The sequence below is a fragment of the Microcaecilia unicolor genome, chromosome 2 (genome assembly GCF_901765095.1).
Source record: "Microcaecilia unicolor chromosome 2, aMicUni1.1, whole genome shotgun sequence".
NCBI lineage: Eukaryota > Metazoa > Chordata > Amphibia > Gymnophiona > Siphonopidae > Microcaecilia > Microcaecilia unicolor.
The window spans coordinates 463,728,070-463,750,553 of record NC_044032.1 but is presented as its reverse complement, the minus strand read 5'-3'; the positions used below and the strand labels follow the sequence as shown (position 1 = coordinate 463,750,553).

General features: G+C 43.8%; 1 protein-coding gene across 1 annotated transcript in view; it reads right to left on the bottom strand.

Moving 5' to 3' along the window:
* The window catches only part of C2H20orf194 (chromosome 2 C20orf194 homolog), a 441,211-nt gene that overhangs the window by 246,429 nt on the left and 172,298 nt on the right, over positions 1 to 22,484 (bottom strand). Inside the window, exons 9-11 of the mRNA XM_030190991.1 lie at positions 20,807 to 20,862; positions 20,162 to 20,297; positions 6,506 to 6,587 (exon numbers count right to left, since the gene is read on the bottom strand). Of these exons, the coding sequence (XP_030046851.1) occupies positions 6,506 to 6,587; positions 20,162 to 20,297; positions 20,807 to 20,862 (274 nt within the window). The remainder of the gene's footprint in view (positions 1 to 6,505; positions 6,588 to 20,161; positions 20,298 to 20,806; positions 20,863 to 22,484) is intronic.

Below are 22,484 nucleotides of genomic sequence, written 5' to 3'. Positions count from 1 at the left end.
GCAGTAGTGCAATGTGAAATATGTGGACTGTAGACCACGTTGCAGCTTTGCAAATTCTTCAATGGAGGCCAACCTCAAATGGGACACCGATTCAGCCATGGATCTGACATTATGAGCCATGATATGACCCTCTAGGGCCAGCCCTGCATGGGCATAAGTGAAGGAAATGCCATCTGCCAGCCAACTAGAAATGGCGACCCCCATCCTGTTGGGATCAAAAGAAACAAAAAGTTGGACAGACCATCTGTAGGGCCTTGTCCACTCCATGTAGTAGGCCAAGGCTCTCTTGCAATCCAAGGTGTGCAAGTTGTTTCACAAGGATGGGCATGAGGACAGGGAAAGAATGTTGGCAAGACAATCGACTGGTTCAGATGGAACTCCGACACCACTTTCAGTAGGAATTTAGGGTGAGTGTGAAGGACTACTCTGTTGTGATGAAACTTAGTATAAGGTGCATCCACCACTAATGCCTAAAGCTCACTGACTCTACGAGATGAAGTAACAGCCACCAAGAAAATGATCTTCCAGGTCAAGTACTTCAGATGGCTGAAATTCAGTGGCTCAAAACGAGCTTTCAACTGCTGGGTGAGAACAACATTGAGATCCCATGACACTGGTGGAGGTTTGACAGGGGACTTTGACAAGTAGAGGCTGTCCAGAGAGGGGCTTCCTTCTACACATTGATGATAAGCACTAATTGCACTAAGGTGAACCCTTACTGAGTTGGAATTGAGTCCAGACTCGGACAGGTGTAGAAGCAGTGGTGTGCTGGAGCCGGCATCTTGCGAACCTGTTGTTCTAGGAGGGTGAGCCAGCTTGCCTTTCCTCTCCCCGAGCTGTAGGGTCACAGGCTTCCAGCACATATCTGAAGGCAGCGTCCCTGGTGGTCTACTGGTTTCTTCGGGGCAGGAAAGATCCCCAGTCTTTCCTGCCCGCTGACCCTCCTGCAGCTGCATCACTCTTTAAAAATGGCTGCCGAAACTTCCAGGGGTGGCCTCGCAAGACTGTCACTGAAGTCTTGCGAGGCCGCCCTTGTAAGTCTCGGCAGCCATTTTTAAATGATGCAGCAGAAGGAGGGTCAGCGTCGGCAGCGGGCAGGAATCTTTCCTGCCCCGAAGAATCCACTAGACCACCGGGGATGCTGCCTTCAGGTGTGCACTGGGAGTGGGACCCTGCGGCTCGTGGGAGCGGGAAGGAGGTCTATAATAGGTAAGTGGGTGGGTGGGTGGGGAGGATACTGTAAAAAAAAAAAAAAAAAGTTAAATTTTTAAACATGCTGCCGGCTTATGCATAGGGATGTACACAGAGGAAGTATAATAAGGGAATAACTTTTCATAGATAGACTAGCAATTTATTATAAATCGTAATCAGTGTGTCATTTAGAGGGGCTGGTTATAGACACCTAACCCTGTTATTATAGAGCAGAAATTTTTTTTTCTCCTGGTAAAGGGTTTCTAAAACAAACATCATGTCATGGGAATCAGGTGCTCAACGTTCAGAGTTTCTATCTATTTACTTATTTATGGCATTTATCCCACATTAAACATGAATTAGATTAGAATCTGGGAGCATTTAAAAAAAAAAAATTTCCCAGAGAGAGTAATTCATTACCCCACAAGGCTCTCTCCCTGCGTATAGCCAGCTCTGCAATTTGGGGGGGGGGGGGGGGGGGGCACAGAGGTGGACAGGGGAGAGAGCCTGTTAAAAATTTACCAGTACAACACTGTGTAGGTTAAAAATTTACCAGTACACCACTGTGTAGAAGGTATTCAAGCAGGGTCTGTGTAGGGCAAGCAAGGGGATCTAGGATCTTGCTCTCACACCAGATGGCAAACCTCCTCCATTTGAAAGAATAGCACCTCTTAGTGGAGTCTTCCATGGAAGCCAGCATGACCCGGGAGACACCCTCCAAAAGACTCAAGGAAGCAAATTCTAGGTTCTCAACATCCAAGCTGTGAGGGCCAGAGACTGGAGGTTGAGATGAAGAAGGGATTCCTCATTCTGCGTAATGAGGGTAGGAAAACACTCCAATCTCCACGATTCTTCGGAGCACAACTCAAAAAGAAGAGGGAACCATATCTGCCACAGCCAGTATAACGTAATCAGAATCATGATTCCATGATCTTGCCTGAGTTTCACCAAAATTTCCCCACTAGAGGTATGGGAGGATATGAATACAGAAGACATGTCCCCCAAATGAGGACACTACTGCCAACTCTAGACTTCGCGCCTTCTGTCTCGCTGCACCCTACGCCTGGAATAAACTTCCTGAGCCCCTACGTCTTGCCCCATCCTTGGCCACCTTTAAATTTGGACTGAAAGCCCACCTCTTTGGCATTGCTTTTGACTCGTAACCACTTGTAACCACTCGCCTCCACCTACCCTCCTCTCCTCCTTCCTGTACACATTAATTGATTTGATTGCTTACTTTATTTCTTGTCTATTAGATTGTAAGCTCTTTGAGCAGGGACTGTCTTTCTTCTATGTTTGTGCAGCGCTGCGTGCGCCTTGTAGCGCTATAGAAATGCTAAATAGTAGTAGTAGTAGTAGGAAGGAATCCGATGCTAGTCTGTTATGGGCCTGAAGCCTGGAACAGAACTGAGGAACCTTGTGGTTGATCTGAGTGGCAAAAAGATCCACCGAGGGTGTGTCCTATGCTTGGAAGGTCTTGCAGAATATGCCCATATTGAAAGACCACTCGTGTGGTTGCATTATCCTGCTCAGTCTGTCAGTCAGGGTATTGTTTTTGCCTGCCAGATAAATGGCTCAAAGAAACATGCCATCCTGGCGAGCCCAATGCCACATTCGGATGGCCTCCTGAGAGAGAGGGCGTGACCCAGTGTCCCTGCTTGTTGCTGTAATACATTGCAACCTGGTTGTCTGTTTGAATGAGTACTATTTGATAAGACAGCCCATTTCTGAAAGCCTTTAGAGCGTTCCAGATCACACGGAGCTCTAGGAGATTGATCTGAAGATTCGTTTGCTGGGTGGACCAAACACCTGAGGTGTAAAGCCCATCTACATGGGTGTCAATCTTCTTGGGCACGACAGGGACTGACAGAAGGGACAACCAGTTCCTGACGAGGATTTCCTGGAGTACTTTGTGGAAAGGGACAGTCTCAGCCTCCTAGGCAGGAGACATGACAGGAGATAGTGCTGGGCAGACTTATATGGTCTGTGCCAGAGCCGGTGGTGGGAGGCGGGGATAGTGCTGGGCAGACTTATACGGTCTGTGCCAGATCTGGTGTTTGGGAGGCGGGGATAGTGATGGGCAGACTTATACGGTCTGTGCCCTGAAGAGCATAGGTACAAATCAAAGTAGGGTATACACAAAAAGTAGCACACATGAGTTGTCTTGTTGGGCAGACTGGATGGACCGTGCAGGTCTTTTTCTGCCGTCATCTACTATGTTACTATGTTACTATATGTAGTTCAGGACGTTAAGCATCTTGGCCCTGGGCTCAAACTCCACTTCCAAAGGAAATGGAATGGCATCAGCCATTTCCTTAACAAAAGATGGGAATGAAAGGCTCTCCAGAGGAGACTTTCTCCTTTCAGGTGGAGGGGAGGGTTCAGAGGGAATTGCATAGGACTCATCAGAAAAAAAGTGCTTTGAATCCTCCTCTGAATCCCATGAGCGCTCCTCTTCAGTGTCAGACAATATCTCCTGATAGGAATGTTGAAACCGAACCTGCCTTGACATGGAGGAACCATGTCCTCGAGAACAATGTTTAGAAGTCGGTTCCTGCCTCAACAACGGTGAAGCTTCCTCCACCAATGTTGAGGGAGTGCCGGCTTGGGTGGAGGAGGGATCAGAAAGAGGTGGTAGTGTGCATTGGGTGAGAAAGGGTATAGAGATGGCTGGCTATGTGTATTGAGAGGACAGAGGGAGGGATGGGCTGGCTGTATGTGTGTCTTGGCTACAGTTGTATGTTTTGGGCAGAGAGGTGGCAGTGTGCATTTGGGGAAAAGATAGAAAGGTCACAAGCTCACAATGCGGACAGGCAGAGAAAGAGGTTTGGCTGTACGTGAGTGGGGGGACAGACAGGGACATACTGGCCATAGGTGTGTATTTATGTGGGGCAAGAAGAGGTGGCAGTGTGCAAGGTAGGAGAGGGAGAGGCACAAAAGAGAGGGGGCATAGAGAGATAAAAAGAGAAGATAGGTGGCTATATGTGGGGGGCAGGGCAGAAAGAGGTGGCATTGGGTAAGAGGGAGAAAGATGGAGAGGCTGGCTGTATACACTGGGGGGGACAGGGAGGGACACGATGGCTTTAGGTATGTGTGTGTGGGGCAGAAAGAGGTGCAGTGCTCATATGGAGGAGACAAGAGAGAAGGATGGGTTGGCCATGTGAATGCGTGGTGGGGGGACAAGAAAGGGAATAATGAGTTAGTTGTGGGGATGTTTGTGAGTGAGAAAGAGAGAGAGAGAGAGAGATGAGGGAACAGAAAGAGGTGGTAGTACACACTGGGCAAGAGGAGACAGAAAGATGGACAGAATGAACATGTGCATTGCGGAGACAGGACAAGGGCAGTTTTGTTCTACTGCTTTATATATTAAATCTTGCCATGTCCTTACAGTGGGGGAAATAAGTATTTGATCCCTTGCTGATTTTGTAAGTTTGCCCACTGACAAAGACATGAGCAGCCCATAATTGAAGGGTAGGTTATTGGTAACAGTGAGAGATAGCACATCACAAATTAAATCCGGAAAATCACATTGTGGAAAGTATATGAATTTATTTGCATTCTGCAGAGGGAAATAAGTATTTGATCCCCCACCAACCAGTAAGAGATCTGGCCCCTACAGACCAGGTAGATGCTCCAAATCAACTCGTTACCTGCATGACAGACAGCTGTCGGCAATGGTCACCTGTATGAAAGACACCTGTCCACAGACTCAGTGAATCAGTCAGACTCTAACCTCTACAAAATGGCCAAGAGCAAGGAGCTGTCTAAGGATGTCAGGGACAAGATCATACACCTGCACAAGGCTGGAATGGGCTACAAAACCATCAGTAAGACGCTGGGCGAGAAGGAGACAACTGTTGGTGCCATAGTAAGAAAATGGAAGAAGTACAAAATGACTGTCAATCGACAAGATCTGGGCTCCACGCAAAATCTCACCTCGTGGGGTATCCTTGATCATGAGGAAGGTTAGAAATCAGCCTACAACTACAAGGGGGGAACTTGTCAATGATCTCAAGGCAGCTGGGACCACTGTCACCACGAAAACCATTGGTAACACATTACGACATAACGGATTGCAATCCTGCAGTGCCCGCAAGGTCCCCCTGCTCCGGAAGGCACATGTGACGGCCCCGTCTGAAGTTTGCCAGTGAACACCTGGATGATGCCGAGAGTGATTGGGAGAAGGTGCTGTGGTCAGATGAGACAAAAATTGAGCTCTTTGGCATGAACTCAACTCGCCGTGTTTGGAGGAAGAGAAATGCTGCCTATGACCCAAAGAACACCGTCCCCACTGTCAAGCATGGAGGTGGAAATGTTATGTTTTGGGGGTGTTTCTCTGCTAAGGGCACAGGACTACTTCACCGCATCAATGGGAGAATGGATGGGGCCATGTACCGTACAATTCTGAGTGACAACCTCCTTCCCTCCGCCAGGGCCTTAAAAATGGGTCGTGGCTGGGTCTTCCAGCACGACAATGACCCAAAACATACAGCCAAGGCAACAAAGGAGTGGCTCAGGAAGAAGCACATTAGGGTCATGGAGTGGCCTAGCCAGTCACCAGACCTTAATCCCATTGAAAACTTATGGAGGGAGCTGAAGCTGCGAGTTGCCAAGCGACAGCCCAGAACTCTTAATGATTTAGAGATGATCTGCAAAGAGGAGTGGACCAAAATTCCTCCTGACATGTGTGCAACCTCATCATCAACTACAGAAGACGTCTGACCGCTGTGCTTGCCAACAAGGGTTTTGCCACCAAGTATTAGGTCTTGTTTGCCAGAGGGATTAAATACTTATTTCCCTCTGCAGAATGCAAATAAATTCATATACTTTCCACAATGTGATTTTCCGGATTTAATTTGTGATGTGCTATCTCTCACTGTTACCAATAACCTACCCTTCAATTATGGGCTGCTCATGTCTTTGTCAGTGGGCAAACTTACAAAATCAGCAAGGGATCAAATACTTATTTCCCCCACTGTATATGCGTCTCCTAAATGTCTACCTGTCTATTTAAGTTTTATGCTTGCTTTTTAATATTGTACATTTTATTTACAGAACATTTTCTGCCATTTCAGAATCATGTTGCCAGTAGCCAATGGCTAACAAATATGAAAACTTTGAGAAATATGGTTTGGTGTGCCCCAAGGATCAGGTGATCTCGAAAATGTGCCTTGAAATAAAAAAGGTTAAAAAGCACTGGGTTAAAGGAGTCCTGCTGTACAAATCGCTGGATAAAAGTGCTAAAAAGAAACTAAAAATACAAAAATGTCAATATTTGCTATAAATTTTCAGATTACTTAACTGAAATACATACCTAAGTAAGGAACATGGGTAGTACCAAAAAAGAATGTCCGTGAGCATGCCAAAGGTCCTTTTGGAGAGACACATTGTGCCACCTAGTTGTCAACACAAAAAAGATTATGTGATTATATTGAAGTTTGTGCACTACTAATTACTATTTCTATAGCACTACCTGGCTTATGTAGCACTTTACAATTATGCAGACAAACCACAGATGTGGAAACACCACCAGAATTCCACTGGAAAGCAAGCAGCAGGAAAACAGGAGTGGGGAAACGGATCTGGGCACTTCAAACACAGACCAAGGAACAGCCAATATGAGATTAAAACTTTTATTGATAACTCTTAATGATGACTCAACACGGCACTGTGTTTCAGCACCAACATGCCTGCCTCAAAAGTATTGTATTGTAAAAATAAGTCTTCAGTGTCTTCAGAGACTGAATGGCTAAATGAGGTCTTGAAAAAGCATGTTTATTAAGAAAGTAATGGTCTCAAAATCTGTGCTACTGGCAAATGCTGGTTAACAGCTACAGAGAGAGGACTGAGCAGAGGAGAGAAGCAGCCAGTCTTCAGCATTAAAGACAATGTCAGAGGACCTAGAGAATTAAGTAGAAGCAGCATAAGGAGTGAGAGAACCATGGGCCACCTCTTCTTGGCCCAAATGCTGCTGTTCTCCTGCCTCAAGCCATTCTCGAAGTGCAGCATGCCAATTCCTATCGCAGCAGAGCCAACCCAGTCCCTGCAGTTCAGGTGAGCCCCAAGTTTTTTGTTTTATGTTTTTTGTGTGTGCGTTTTTTTTTTTTATGCTGGATGGTTGTGGGTGAGGGAGAAAGATCTGCTGTTAATGTGCTTTAAAATTTTTAACATACATTAAATCATGTTAGGGACCCTTTTATTGCAATAGGTAAAAGGCAAAAAGGAAATGGTTGTGTAGTTAAGTGCACATTTGCCGCACGGCCATTTCAAGGGGGGGGGGGGGAGGTCTTACCACCACCTATTTAGGAGGTGGTAAGGGTTTTCGTGCTAATCGGGCAGTAACCAGGAAGCACATATGCTGCCCACTTACCATCGACTAACTCCCGGCGCTTTAAAAAAAATTATTTCCTTTCACGCCGGAAATGGCACACACTGGGGACAGCACTAAATGTACAGCTCTAGTTATTTTTTTCCTAAGGTTATTAGCAGGTTCCCCTCTATTGATCTAAGTAGACTATGGGGCTCATTTTCAAAGCACTTAGCCTTACAAAGTTCCATAGGTTACTATGGAACTTTGTAAGGCTAAGTGCTTTGAAAATGAGCCCCCACAGTAACTTATGGAACTTTGTAAGTCTAAGTGCTTTGAAAATACGCTTCTATCTTTCTAAGAGCTAATTACTGGCTGAGAAAGATGCTGTAATTAAATTTATAGCCTCATAATTGGTTCAAAGTCCTATAAATCAGAGATCAGACCAGAGATAGGCAGAAATTAAAATGGAGGCTTCCTGTGTCTATTTGCTGTGCTTTATAATGATACTATAGTAACTGTAAAATAACCCCCCTTAAATGCTAGTCGATGGAACTGTAACAGAGATTTTATATGTTAAGAAAAACTATTCCTTAAATTCCTTTGCTAAGTGAGCAGAGTAAAATTAAGTCCCTGAGGTTACCTATTTAATTCCAACTCTACATTTCCCCATGTTTAAAAACAATTTCCCAGTAAATTCTTACCAGTGAAGATACCTCCCTCCCTGGAAGTCATCTCACAGCAGCTTTGGGAGACTTCTGAACTTTCTTTCAGTAACCTTTTGACCACCTCAAGACAATTTTGTAAACGTTTCTAAAGGAGGTTTTCAACTATTCTGTGAATGATTTGTCATCCTTGTAAAAGTTATATTTTCAACCTATATCTTCTAGATAAAGAACTGGTTTGGAGGTCCTGAAGCAACAGAGCTTTCCTCAGATAGTTTGAATGTAACAGCCATTCTAGAAAGTTATCAGGAAGAGATATCCTTCAGAGCTACATTTATGGTTTCTTTTGATTTTCTTCAGTATAAAAAAAGCACTGCTGTGGCTCTTCTATCATAGACAATCAAATGTTACATTTTTTTAGGCAATCAAATATAGATATTTCCTGGTGTTTCACATAGTACTCAATAAAAAAGTTTTTATCTATGAGATCAGAGGTTTTGACCTTGGAAGCAAGATTTCAATTGAGGTTACCCTGCAAATGTATTATAAATTTGAATAATGTAACATCGTTTCTTTGATTCTTCTTAGTTGTGTTCCTTCTTGGATGCAAGGATGGCTTGTTAATTACTCCAGATATTATTAGGGATGAATAATGGCTTAGGTGTTAGGAATCCTGCTCTTTCCTTCCTATAATTTTTCTTCTACAGCTTCTCATGCTTGTGAATGTATGCCTCCTATTTTGTGCGCTACTTATGCTGACTGTATTTCTTAGTTTATTTTTATTCCAAATTACTCTTTACACAGATATTTCTGTAGAGTGTACTCTTTCTGATTATTTTGAAATTATATAAATAATTTTTTAAACAAACAAATTTTAAAAAGTTCATATTCGTTATCCTCCTGCTAGATCAGCCAGATGAGTGAGAGTACCCAAGCTTTACTCTTCTGTTAAGAGAAATAAACTGCCCCATTCAGAACCACCCTTCTAAATGTATCATTTTCCTTGGCCTCAATGCCCAATCTATACTGCTTAACAAATAGATGCAGCAACGATCAAGTCATCACCTCAAAATGTGGAGGAGTGGCCTAGTGGTTAGGGTGGTGGACTTTGGTCCTGGGGAACTGAGTTTGATTCCCACTTCAGGCACAGGCAGCTCCTTGTGACTCTAGGCAAGTCACTTAACCCTCCATTGCCCCATGTAAGCCGCATTGAGCCTGCCATGAGTGGGAAAGCGTGGGGTACAAATGTAACAAAAAAAACAAAAAAAAATAAGAACATAAGAGTAGCCACACTGGGACAAACCAATGGTCAATCTAGCCAAGTATTCTGTTTTCCAAACAGTGGCCTGGCCAGGCCAGGTCACAAGTACCCAGCAGAAACCCAATTAACAGCAACATTCCATGCTACCAATCCCGGGGCAAGCAGTTGCTTCCCCATGTCTGTCTCAATAGCAGACTATGGACTTTTCCTCCAGGAATTTGTCCAAAACTTTTTAAAATCCAGATATGCTAACCGCCATGACCACATCCTCCGGCAATGAGTTCCAGAGCTTAACTATTCGGTGAGTGAAAAAAATACTTCCTCCAATTTGTTTTAAAAGTACTTTCACCTAACTTCCTCAAGTGTCTCCTAGCCTATGTGCTTTTGGAATGAGTAAAAACGGATTTACTTCTACTCATTCTAAACCACTCAGGATCTTCTAGACTTCAATCATAATTCCCCTCATCCGTCTCTTTTCCAAGAAGAACCCTAACCTCTTTAGCCTTTCCTGATATGAAAGGAGTTCCATCCCCTTTATCATTTTGGTCGCTCTTCTTTGAGCCTTTTCTAATTCCACTATATCTGTTTTGAGATGCAGTGACCCAAACTGAAAGCAGTACTCAAGGTGCAGTTGCACCATGGAGCAATACAAAGGCATTAAAGTATTTTCGGTCTGAGTCACCATTCCTTTCCTAATAATTCCTAGCATCATAAGTACATAAGTACATAAGTAGTGCCATACTGGGAAAGACCAAAGGTCCATCTAGCCCAGCATCCTGTCACCGACAGTGGCCAATCCAGGTCAAGGGCACCTGGCACGCTCCCCAAACGTAAAAACATTCCAGACAAGTTATACCTAAAAATGCGGAATTTTTCCAAGTCCATTTAATATCGGTCTATGGACTTGTCCTTTAGGAATCTATCTAACCCCTTTTTAAACTCCGTCAAGCTAACCGCCTGTACCACGTTCTCCGGCAACGAATTCCAGAGTCTAATTACACGTTGGGTGAAGAAAAATTTTCTCCGATTCGTTTTAAATTTACCACACTGTAGCTTCAAATCATGCCCTCTAGTCCTAGTATTTTTGGATAGCGTGAACAGTCGCTTCACATCCACCCGATCCATTCCACTCATTATTTTATACACTTCTATCATATCTCCCCTCAGCCGTCTCTTCTCCAAGCTGAAAAGCCCTAGCCTTCTCAGCCTCTCTTCATAGGAAAGTCGTCCCATCCCCACTATCATTTTCGTCGCCCTTCGCTGTACCTTTTCCAATTCTACTATATCTTTTTTGAGATACGGAGACCAGTACTGAACACAATACTCCAGGTGCGGTCGCACCATGGAGCGATACAACGGCATTATAACATCCGCACACCTGGACTCCATACCCTTCCTAATAACACCCAACATTCTATTTGCTTTCCTAGCCGCAGCAGCACACTGAGCAGAAGGTTTCAGCGTATCATCGACGACGACACCCAGATCCCTTTCTTGATCCGTAACTCCTAACGCGGAACCTTGCAAGACGTAGCTATAATTCGGGTTCCTCTTACCCACATGCATCACTTTGCACTTGTCAACATTGAACTTCATCTGCCACTTGCACGCCCATTCTCCCAGTCTCGCAAGGTCCTCCTGTAATCGTTCACATTCCTCCTGCGACTTGACGACCCTGAATAATTTTGTGTCATCGGCGAATTTAATTACCTCACTAGTTATTCCCATCTCTAGGTCATTTATAAATACATTAAAAAGCAACGGACCCAGCACAGACCCCTGCGGGACCCCACTAACTACCCTCCTCCATCCTGTTTGCTTTTTTTGGCCACCGCTGCACAATGAACAGAAAATTTCAGCATATTAGCTTTTGAGTGCTGACCCCTAAGGTGGACCCTAGCATCAGGTAACTATGATTCAGATTATTCTTCCAAATGTGCAACACTTTGCATTTGTCCACATTAAATTTCATCTGCCATTTGGATGCCCAGTCTTCCAATTTCCTAAAGTCTTCCTGCAAAATTTCACAGTCCGCACATGTTTTAAGAACCTTGAATAGTTTTTATCATCTGCAAATTAAAATCACCTCACTCGTTCCGATTTCCATATCATTTATAAATATGTTAAATAGTACCTGTCCCAGTACAGATCCCTGTGGCACCCCACTGTTCATCCTCCTCCACTGAGAGAAATGACCATTTAACCCTACCCTCTGTTTTCTGTCTAATAACCAATTCCTAATCCACAACAGAACCTTGCCTCCTATCCCATGACTCTTTAATTTTCTCAGGAGTCTCTCATGAGGAACTTTATCAAAAGCTTTCTGAAAATCTAGATACACTACATCAACTGGCTCACCTTTGTCCACATGGTTATTCACGCCTTCAAAAAAGTGAAGCAAACTGGTGAGGCAAGACTTCCTCTGGCTGAACACATGCTGACTCTGTCCCATTAAACCATGTTTGTCTATGTGTTCTGTAACTTTATTCTTTATAATAGTTTCCACTATTTTGCCTGGCACCTACGTCAGGCTTACCAGCCTGTAATTTCCCGGATCACCCCTAGAACCCTTTTTAGAAATCGGCGTCACATTGGTCACAGATTCTTAACAGCAGATCAGCAATTTTATGCTTGAGTTCTTTCAGTACCCTTGGATGCATGTCATTCAGTCCAGGTGTTTTACTATGCTCTAATTTGCTAATTTGGCACAGTACATCTTCCAGGTTCACTGACATTTTTTTCAGTTCCTCCGCAACATCACCCTTGAAAACTATTTCTGATACAGGCAGATCTCTCGTATCTTCTTCCGTAAAGACAGAAGTAAAGAATTCATTCAGTTTCTCCACTATGGCCTTGTCCTCCCTGAACGCCCCTTCTGCTCCTTTGTGATATAACGGTCCCAAGGATTCTAGACCTCAAATAGAGTCTGCAAAACTGTCTGCCAGAACCAACTGTCGTGTCGGGTATCCTTCTCAAAGCACTAGTTAGATGTGAATGTGTGAACAGAAGATCACATTGCAGCCTGGCAAATTTCTTCAATGGATGCTGACCGCAAGATGGCTACAGACACAGCCATGGCTCTGGCAGAGTGAGCCCTGACATGACCCTCAAGGGTCAGCACAGTATGGGCATAAGTGAAAGAAATGTAATCTGCCAATTAGAGATTGTGTGTTTCCAGATGGTGACTCTCATCCTGTTGGGATTAAAAAAGAACAAAAAGTTGGGCGGACTATCTGAAGGCCTTAGTCCACTCCATGAAAAAAGGAAAGGGAAAATGAATGGGACGATATACCACCTTTCTGTGGTTTTCGCAACTACATTCAAAGCAGTTTACATATTATATTATTTGTACCTAGGGCAATGAAGGGTTAAGTGACTTTCGCAGAGTCACAAGGAGCTGCAGTGGGAATCGAACCCCGATCCCCAGGATCGAAGTCCACTGCACTAACCAGTAGGCTACTCCTCCACTTGCTCGCTCGCTTGCGGTCCAACGTGTGCAAGGAGCTCCCACCAGGATGGGCATGAGGTCAGAGAAAGAATTTTGGCAAGATAATTGACTGGTTTAGATAGAACTCTGACACCACCTTAGGCAGGAACTTAGGGTGCGTGCGGAGGACTACTCTGCTGTGATGAAACTTAGTATAAGGTGCATCCATCACTAAGGCCTGTAGCTCACTGACCCTACAAGCTGAACAGCCACCAAGAAAATGACCTTCCAGGTTAAGTACTTCAGATGGCAGGAATCCAGTGGCTGAAAAGGCGCTTTCATCAGCTGGGTGAGAATGACTGAGGTCTCATAACACTAGTGGAAGTTGAACAGAAAAAGCACACAAAGGCCTTCAAGACGGGGACAATAGATGAAAGTTTATTCAAAAAAATGACCAGATATGGGTTTAGTTTGGAAAATCTTTCATCTATTGTCCCTGTCTTTAAGGTCCTTGTGTGCTTTTTCTGTTTTGCTTTGGTTGATGTACTCTTGATCCCTCTTTGTTCTTTTGTTTTTACTGGTGGTGGTTTGACAGGGGGCTTTCACAAAAGCAAACCTCTCATAAAGCGAACAACTAGAGGCTGTACAGAGATGGGCTTACTTTATACTCACTGATGATGAGCACTAATCGCACTGAGGTGAACCCTTATGGAGTTGGTCTTGAGACCAGACTCAGATAGATGTAGAAAGTATTCAAACAGGGTCTGTGTAGGGCAAGAATGTGGATTTAGGGCCTTGCCCTCACATCAGACAGCAAACCTCCTCCATTTAAACGAGTAACACCTCTTGGTGGAATCTTTTCTGGAAGACAGCAAGACCCTAGAGATACCCTCTGGAAGACAAAAGTAAGCAAATTCTAGGCTCTCAACATCCAGGCTGTGAGGGCCAGAAACTGAAGGTTGGGATGCGGAAGAAATCCTTTGTTTTGCATGATGAGGGTCAGAAAACATTCCAATCTCCACAGTTCTTCGGGGGTTAACCACAGAAGAGGAAACCAAATGTGATGAAGCCAATATGGTGCGATCAGAGTCATGGTCTCGTCGTCTTGCCTGAGTTTCAGCAAAGTCTTCCCCACAAGAGGTATGGGAGGATATGCATAGAGAAGACCCATCCCCAATGAAGGAGGAAGGCATTCAATGCTAATCTGTTGTGGGCCTGAAGCCTGGAACAAAACCAAGAGACCTTGTGATTGAGATGAGTGGCAAAAAGATCCACCGAGGGGGTGCCCCGCACTCGGAAGATCTCGCGGGCAATGCTCATGCTGAGAGACCACTTGTATGGTTGTATAACCTTGCTCAGTCTGCCAGGCTGGCTGTTGTTTTTGCCCGCCAGATAAGTGGCTCGGAGAAGCATGCCATGCTGATGAGCCCAACACCACATCCAAATGGTCTCATGACACAGAGTGCAAGATCCAGTGCCTCCCTGCATGCAGGTGTAGTACATGGCAACCTGCTTGTCCATTTTAATGAGTACAATTTGGTGAAGCAGCCAATCTCTGAAAGCCTTTAGAGTTCCAAACCACCCGAAGTTCCATGAGATTGATCTAGAGATCTGTTTCCTGGGCGGACCACGCACCTTGAGCGTGGAGCCCATCTACACGAGTTCCCCAGGAAACATGCATCCGTCATCAGCATTTTTTGTGGCTCACAAATTTGGAATGGAAGTCATGGAATAAAATTGGATCGAATTGTCCACCACAACAGGAAGCAGACCTGCTCAGAGGATACTTGGATGGCATCTTCCAGGCCTCCCATGGCTCGACACCACTAAGAAGCCAGGGTCCATTGGACAGTTCTCATGTGATTGTGTGTCATAGGTGTCATAAACTGTGGATACCATGTGGCTCAACAACCTCAACATCTGCTGAGCTGTGACCTGCTGAGAGGTTAGAACACAAGAACACAGTATGGTTACAGTGTCTGCTTTTGGCCCCGGGAGGAAGGTTCGAACCTTCTACGTATTGAGCAGGGCTAAATGAATTACAATTGCTGGGCAGGGCGTAGATGGGACTTAGGGTAGTTTAAAAATGAACCCTAGTAGCTCATGCACCCGAATAGTCCCCCATATAGATTCCCGAGCACCGTCCTCTGACGTGCTCTTCACCAGCCAATCATCGAGATAAGGGAACACAATGGACTCCCAGTCCATGTAGCAACATAGTGACACTGCCACTACTGCTAGAAATTTGGTAAATACCCTGGGAACTGAAGCGAGGTCAAAGGGCAACACATGGTACTGGAAGTGCTGTGTCCCCAGCCAAAATACTTCCAGTGGGCTGGAAGCATCGGGATGTGTGTATACGTACCATTTAAGTCCAGAGAGCATAGCCAATCGCTTTCCTGAATGGCTCAGCCATCAAGGACCAATGCAATACATCACGCACACAAAATATAACATACTTTGACCTGAGTAAATGACTACTTAATGGTGGTCTTGCAAAACAAAAACATATCAGTGTTGTAGAGCACAATTTTCTCTTTCAGATGATACTGTTCACAAGCTGATTCAGGCAGACTCTTTTTTAATAATTGGCTTTGAACTTTGGTACATTTTACCATTTGCGCTGACAGTGCCAACTTTGAAGAGATCCTGCAGGGTGGTTATAGATGCTGGTTAGTTGCAAATCTGGCAGTATTATGTCCAGCACAAGCATAATGCTTGTTCAAGATTTCAAGTCCGTATCTTTGTTTATATGGAAGTTGTTGCGGTCTGAATATTGGTCCAAATATGTTCCGATGAGTAGCGACCAATTTTGATGCACACTTTGAGTCAACTTGTTTCACTGGATTTTGCATCCATAATGTTAAAATGTATTTCATCGAAATTAGCATCAAAAACTGCACAGGATTTGAATTTTTTAGCCATTCTTATAAATGTGTTTGGATTTTATTAGACCCCAAAAATGGCATTTTGGTAAATGTTGCGCACTCATGGACTGACAACCTTTCAGAAAAGGGGGTCTAGATCTGCAACTATTGCAGTTAGAGACCTCAAATTTTGGGGAAACTTCGTTTAACACCTGACTCGCGCAACAGGTAAAATTTGAACAAAATTGGAGAACATGATGGTGGGAACTTTTTTTAATTTTAGACCACTTGGCATGGAATGACCCTATAGTAGATTTCTTTATGTAATATTTTTTAGCATCTAAGCCACCTTTTATAGTGGCATTCTTTTATCAGTTCAGATAAACAACGAAGGCATTAGGATGATGGTTCTACTCTGGTTCTGTTAACACACAATTTCTGTATATTACTGCAATTTATTTTCGCACTGGAGCCACAAAACATTTTTATAAAACTATTTGGAGTCTAGAGTTATGATACTATGAATATATATCTTAAAACACTGATGATTTCTACGTAGAGGGCATGTTACAGCCACTGCCATATCCCCCTGTCCTGACCACCTTCCTCTCTGCAGTGCTCCTCTGCACGGTGGCCCATTCCCATGCTGCAGCTCCATATGCTGGCTAACACTGGCTTCCTAGGACGCATGTGCACACTGAAGAAGTCCTTTTACGCTCCAGCAGCACACCAGGGGGACCCCCATGGGACGCATCACCTCCTGCCAAGCAGGATTTAAGTAAGTTCCTGCCTCTATTCCGGCACCTTTGCAATGGGTCTCTTGGAGGTGTTTGCCTTGCCTCCAGGCCCTGCCTTGATTCCAAGCTCCCATTTTGCCTCCATGTTCAAGCCCTGGTTCCAGCCTTGCTTTTTGCTGAGTCTACAGTTCCAGCTCAGATTACCTACTATACCTGGTCTTCTGCCTTGCTTGCCGCCAGTCAGGGTCCAGCTAACCTCCGGGTTAACCAGATGGCACCAACTCAGCTACACCTCAAGGGGCTCACCTTTCTTTGAACTGTGATAGGCCAATTTTCAAAACATCCAGATGCCTAAACTTTTTAGTTTAAATATTTAGCAGCTATGACCACCTAAATTTAAGACCCTTAAATCAAAAGAGCTCAGTGCGGGGTGCCTACTTGGGCACTTTAACTTATGAGAGATCATAACAAGCCTAACTTTAGGAATCTTAAACAGAAGTCCCTAAAGTTAAAGTAAAGACCCCTATAATATCCTAAGCATTTTTAAGCACCCTTACTTTTGTGGAGGCATTCAGCCATACTGAATATTGGTTCCATAGTCCTTTAAAATTGTTGGTTAATTGGAGTTTATATTTTTCAAATAACATTCCTCTACACCTCAACTCATAGGCGCCCCATATAAGAGGCTTGGGGGAGGCTAAGCCTCCCCAGCCCAACCATGATCTTCTCCTGCCTCCTGTCAGTACCTCATGCCCTCCTCGAATTCGGGGCAGGAGCAAAAAGAAATTGTATCTTCCTCTCCTCTCCGGCACCCCTCCCCGCTCACTTCTTTTCTTACCTGGCTGCCTGCCCGATTCGCTTCCTCCCTTAATGCTCCTTCCCCAGCATCTCTGAGCACAGAAGAAAAAAAAAAAAGCTGCCAGTATAGAGCCACGTGCTGCAACACTCACTCACACACAGCTCTGCCTGGAACCTCCTCCTGTGACACACTTCCTGCTACCGTTCCAGCACAGCATGGCTGTGAGCCTTGAGTGAGTGTCGCAGCATGTGGTTCTATACCAACAGCTTTTTTTTTCTTCTGTGCTCAGACCTACTGGGGAAGGAGCCTTAGGGAGGAAGTGATTCACGAATCGGGCAGGCAGCCAGGTAAGAAAAGAAGTGAGCAGGGAGGGGCGCCGGAGAGGAAGATACAATTTCTTTTTGCTCCTGCTCCGAATTCGAGGAGGGCAGGAGGTACTGACAGAGGAGGCAGAAGGTCATGGTTGAGCTGGGGAGGCTTAGTCTCCCCAAGCCTCTTACGAAGGCCTGTGCCCACTTGAGTCCACCCGTTGCTATGGCACTGAACTGTGCTCAGAACCGCTGGGGAAGGAGCCTTAGGGAGATAGCGAGTCAAGCAGGCCACCGGGTAAGAAAAGAAGTGAGCGGGGGGGGGGGGGGGGGGGGGTCGCCAGCAGGGAGAAGAAGATACAAGTTTTCTTTTTTTTTTCAGCGGTCAGAACCGCTGGGGAAGGAGCCGTGGCTTTGAATGGGGGGGGGGGGGGTGCTGGCTGGCTGCGGTTTTGAAACGGGGGTAGCCACATGGGAACCCAAGAAGGTTAGATTGAGAACAGACCTGTGAAGATGTGATTTCATATGCCCTAATGAAAGGTGAGTTTAATTTTACTTCCATTTAATTTCAATATAGTCCATCTTATTTTGTAACACCAGGCTTCCTAAGGCACATTACAACAGCTGCTAAGGTGAACCCATCAGGAAAAAGGATATCCTCACTGAATTTGGCCATCTCTATTATAAAGAACAATGTAGAAAAATGAGCACAAAATAGAGAGTTTATAACTGCTGTCTCTACTAGCTACAATATTTTTTAAGCTGTTTTACTGGTATTCAATTTTTATTTCATATTTATATCTATACAATTAAAAATAATACTGACCGGCTATCGCGGGCAGTTGGGACCCCAAACAAACCAGTTGCCGAATGGGTCGTAAAAAACGCCCACATGTGCGCACTGGATTGGTCTGGACGCAGTATTTAACCATCACCATTCAAAGGCTTAGCCAATTTCTTTATTGAGTCCTTTAGGAGTGACCGTGCCCCACCTAAAAATTAATTGTTGCTCTTTACGAAGCTTCGTAAAGAGCAACAATTAATTTTTAGGTGGGGCACAGTCACTCCTAAAGGATGCAATAAACAAATTGAACGGCTAAGCCTTTGAATGGTGATGGTTAAATACTGCGTCCAGCCCAATCCAGTGCGCACATGTGGGCGTTTTTTACGACCCATTCGGCAACTGGTTTGTTTGGGGTCCCAACTGCCCGCGATAGCCGGTCAGTATTATTTTTAATTGTTTATAAGTTGGTAAGACTGTTAGATACTTAATAACGTATTATTGTCCGTTTAGGTTTTGACTCCTGAGGACGCTCGGAAGAGCGAAACACGTGCGTGTAGGGTCTTATGGATGAAAACTGGCATCGCTTTATAGTTTAAACCTGTGGCGCTCTTAGCTGAAGAGACTAGGATATTTTGATGATATGGTCCGGTGATGGAATATTATCAATGGAATACAATAGATGAAGTGAAGCCTGTCTCTTTGAAGGATATTTGAGGATTCTAATGAAAACATCGGGGACAGAGCTAAGTGAATTTATTGCGACAGTCTGAAGATGGAACTCATACTGGAGTGAGAAGACTGTCGGTTAAAATGCATGTTGATGAACATTAATGCATTTTTTATGAACATTAACTACTAACTGAAAGAGCTTTGTTGTTAAAATATATGCAGTCGATGAGCAGATCACTCTATAGTATGGTTACAGTTTGGATATATGACTATAGCTGTCCTTGATGCTTTCTGTGGATAATATAACTGATTGTACAATAATAATATAAAAGTATGTTTTTATGTGTGTTGATTAGTGAGAGTGTATGAATGAAGTATGATGAAGCGTGTTTGGTTGTTATGTAGATTTTATGATAAGAAAATGGATAATAAGGAGATGTATTCATGTGTGACATTTGAATAAAGATTTAATAGTAAATGAACAAGGTTGCTTTGGAGAAAAAAAAAATATATATATATATAGTCCTCCATCTTTTAAGGCACATCCTACCCAACTGGAACAGCTTTTGCCTTTTTACACATGGACTACGCATAGGCAGTTCCTCATTTCTAACAATATTTTGCTATTGTTTGGGGTGAGTGAAAATGGTGGCAAGCTCTACCTACTGGCTTCAGCCCATATAATGGGCTAGAGTAAATAAGTTTTCTATGATAGCACTGTGCTTATTTGAATTAGTTTCCTGTACAAGTTTTGCTTCAATTTTAAAACACGTCAACAAGGGCAGGGCTAGGTGGGAGCAGAGCTAGGTGTGTTGTCAGACAATTATGGATGTAAGGTCCACCGCTGGTACCACCCGTAACCCCGCCCCCTTTAGCCTCCCCAAACAACTCCTAGCCCAGTAAGAATTAGTTTTTTTGGAACCAAGAATGCTGCACCACGAATCCCAGCCACAGGTGTCCTTAACTAATAGGTAGGATTCTTTCTCCCCTGGGACTGTGAACACTGTCTCTACAGCATCACCAAAGCTCTGTCTTCAACATCAGCAGAAGCTGAATCTGGGAATCAAGCTTAGATTTTTTATATTGGCACTGATCCTTTTCAATTTCTCAATACAGTAAGATCAAACAATGGAATTATCATCTCACCATGTGTTTTGCAGAGCTTCCTCCAAGGCCTGTATTTCTAATTAAGTGTCCTTCTGATGGAAAATTAAAATTACCGGAGTTCAAGTTTTCTTTAGTTGAGTGGCTACCAAATAGCACAAACGGTTGCCTGCTGGGACTAAATATTAAATAGCAAATACAGATAGTAAGTCTAGTGAAGACAAAATGAATCATAAGAACATGCATTGCTCAATAGATTTAACACTGACCAGCACTGATATGACTAGCACTTGACTCTCCAATTTTTAGAAACTATGAACCAAAAATCACTGAAAAGTTACATATATTAAAATTGACTTTGTACTTGCTGTCAATTAAACACTGGCTTAAACCAATTTCATTGAGTGTTTTTTTTATTAGAAAAAAGCATTACTTAACTGTCTTAACATAATGCCCACAAAGTTTTATCACAAAAAATCATCACGTCATCACTGGGAAAAAAAGATCAGTATGCAACCTATAGATAGAACTGACGATAGGAGTTGTCTTTTTTCCCCTCAAACTATGGTTGGCTTATTTCAGGGTAGAAGTAATAAATAATAGTGCCTCACAGCATTAGATCACTTGTACAGTACAATAATTTCTGCAGTACTATTTATACAGAAATATGAAAATAGAACACAATACCTGTTGTCTGTAACATTGCTTGAAATCATTCCATGACTAAAATAACTTCTGAAAGGCTACAAAAACAAAAAAAGTAGGAAAAAAATCAGACTTTAACTCTGTAAAGAAATGGAAACATACGTGGCTGTATAGTGAATGGTCTGACTGTTACAAATGTTTAAAAATACTTCAAAATATTCAATAAAAATTTAAAGTTAAAAAAAAATCAGACTTCACACTTAACAGGTGTTCTCCAAAAGCAGAAATTCCTGAAAGACCATCAATCTGTCAGGTTTTCAGGATATCCACAATGACTATACATAAGTCAAATTAGCACACAACGGAGGCGGTGCATGCAACTACATAGTAACATAGTAGATGATGGCAGAAAAAGACCTGCACAGTCCATCCAGTCTGCCCAACAAGACAACTCATATTTGCTACTTTTTGTGTATACCCTACTTTGATTTGTACCTGTGCTCTTCAGGGCACAGACCGTATAAGTCTGCCCAGCACTATCCCCGCCTCCCAACCACCGGCTCTGGCACAGACCGTATAAGTCTGCACAGCACTATCCCCGCCTCCCAACCACCAGCCCCGCCTCCCACCACCGGCTCTGGCACAGACCGTATAAGTCTGCCCAGCACTATCCCCGCCTCCCAACCACCAGCCCCGCCTCCCGATCTCGACTAAGCTCCTGAGGATCCATTCCTTCGGCACAGGATTCCTTTATGCTTATCCCATGCATGTTTGAATTCCGTTACCGTTTTCATTTCCACCACCTCCCGCGGGAGGGCATTCCAAGCATCCACTACTCTCTCCGTGAAAAAATACTTCCTGACATTTTTCTTGAGTCTGCCCCCCTTCAATCTCATTTCATGTCCTCTCGTTCTACCACCTTCGCATCTCCGGAAAAGGTTCGTTTGCGGATTAATACCTTTCAAATATTTGAAAGTCTGTATCATATCACTCCTGTTTCTCCTTTCCTCCAGAGTATACATGTTTAGTTCAGCAAGTCTCTCCTCATACGTCTTGTAACTCAAATCCCATACCATTCTTGTAGCTTTTCTTTGCACCGCTTCAATTCTTTTTACATCCTTAGCAAGATATGGCCTCCAAAACTGAACACAATACTCCAGGTGGGGCCTCACCAACGACTTATATATTCATTGTAGATATCCACAAAACCTGACTGGCTGGTGGTCCCCCTAGGATGTTTGAAAACCACTGTTCTAAGAGGGGTTCTCTTTTTTTTTTAACAGTTTCAAAAAGAGGGGTTTGATTATCTGGTGTGTGAGGGTGGGGTTCTAGAGTCCAACACATTCTTCCTCTTCCTCCATGGAAAAGCGCTATCCTTAACATTTTTTCCAAAGCGATTCCATCTATTACAAGGTAAGTCAGTTAGCCTTTACCATTACACTCTGCAATGTAGAAGTATACGATACCAAATAAAAGTACCACATAAAAACATAGAAACATGATGGCAGATTAACTGCCATATGACCCATTCAGTCTACCCATCCTCTGTAACCCTTAACTCTTCCTTTTCCTAAGCGATCCCACATGCTTATCCCATGCCTTTTAAAATTCTGAAACAGTCCTCGACTCCACAACCTCCACCGGGAGGCCATTCCATGTCTCCATCACCCTTTCTGTGAAATAGTACTTCCTTAGATTACTCCTAAGCCTATATTCCCTC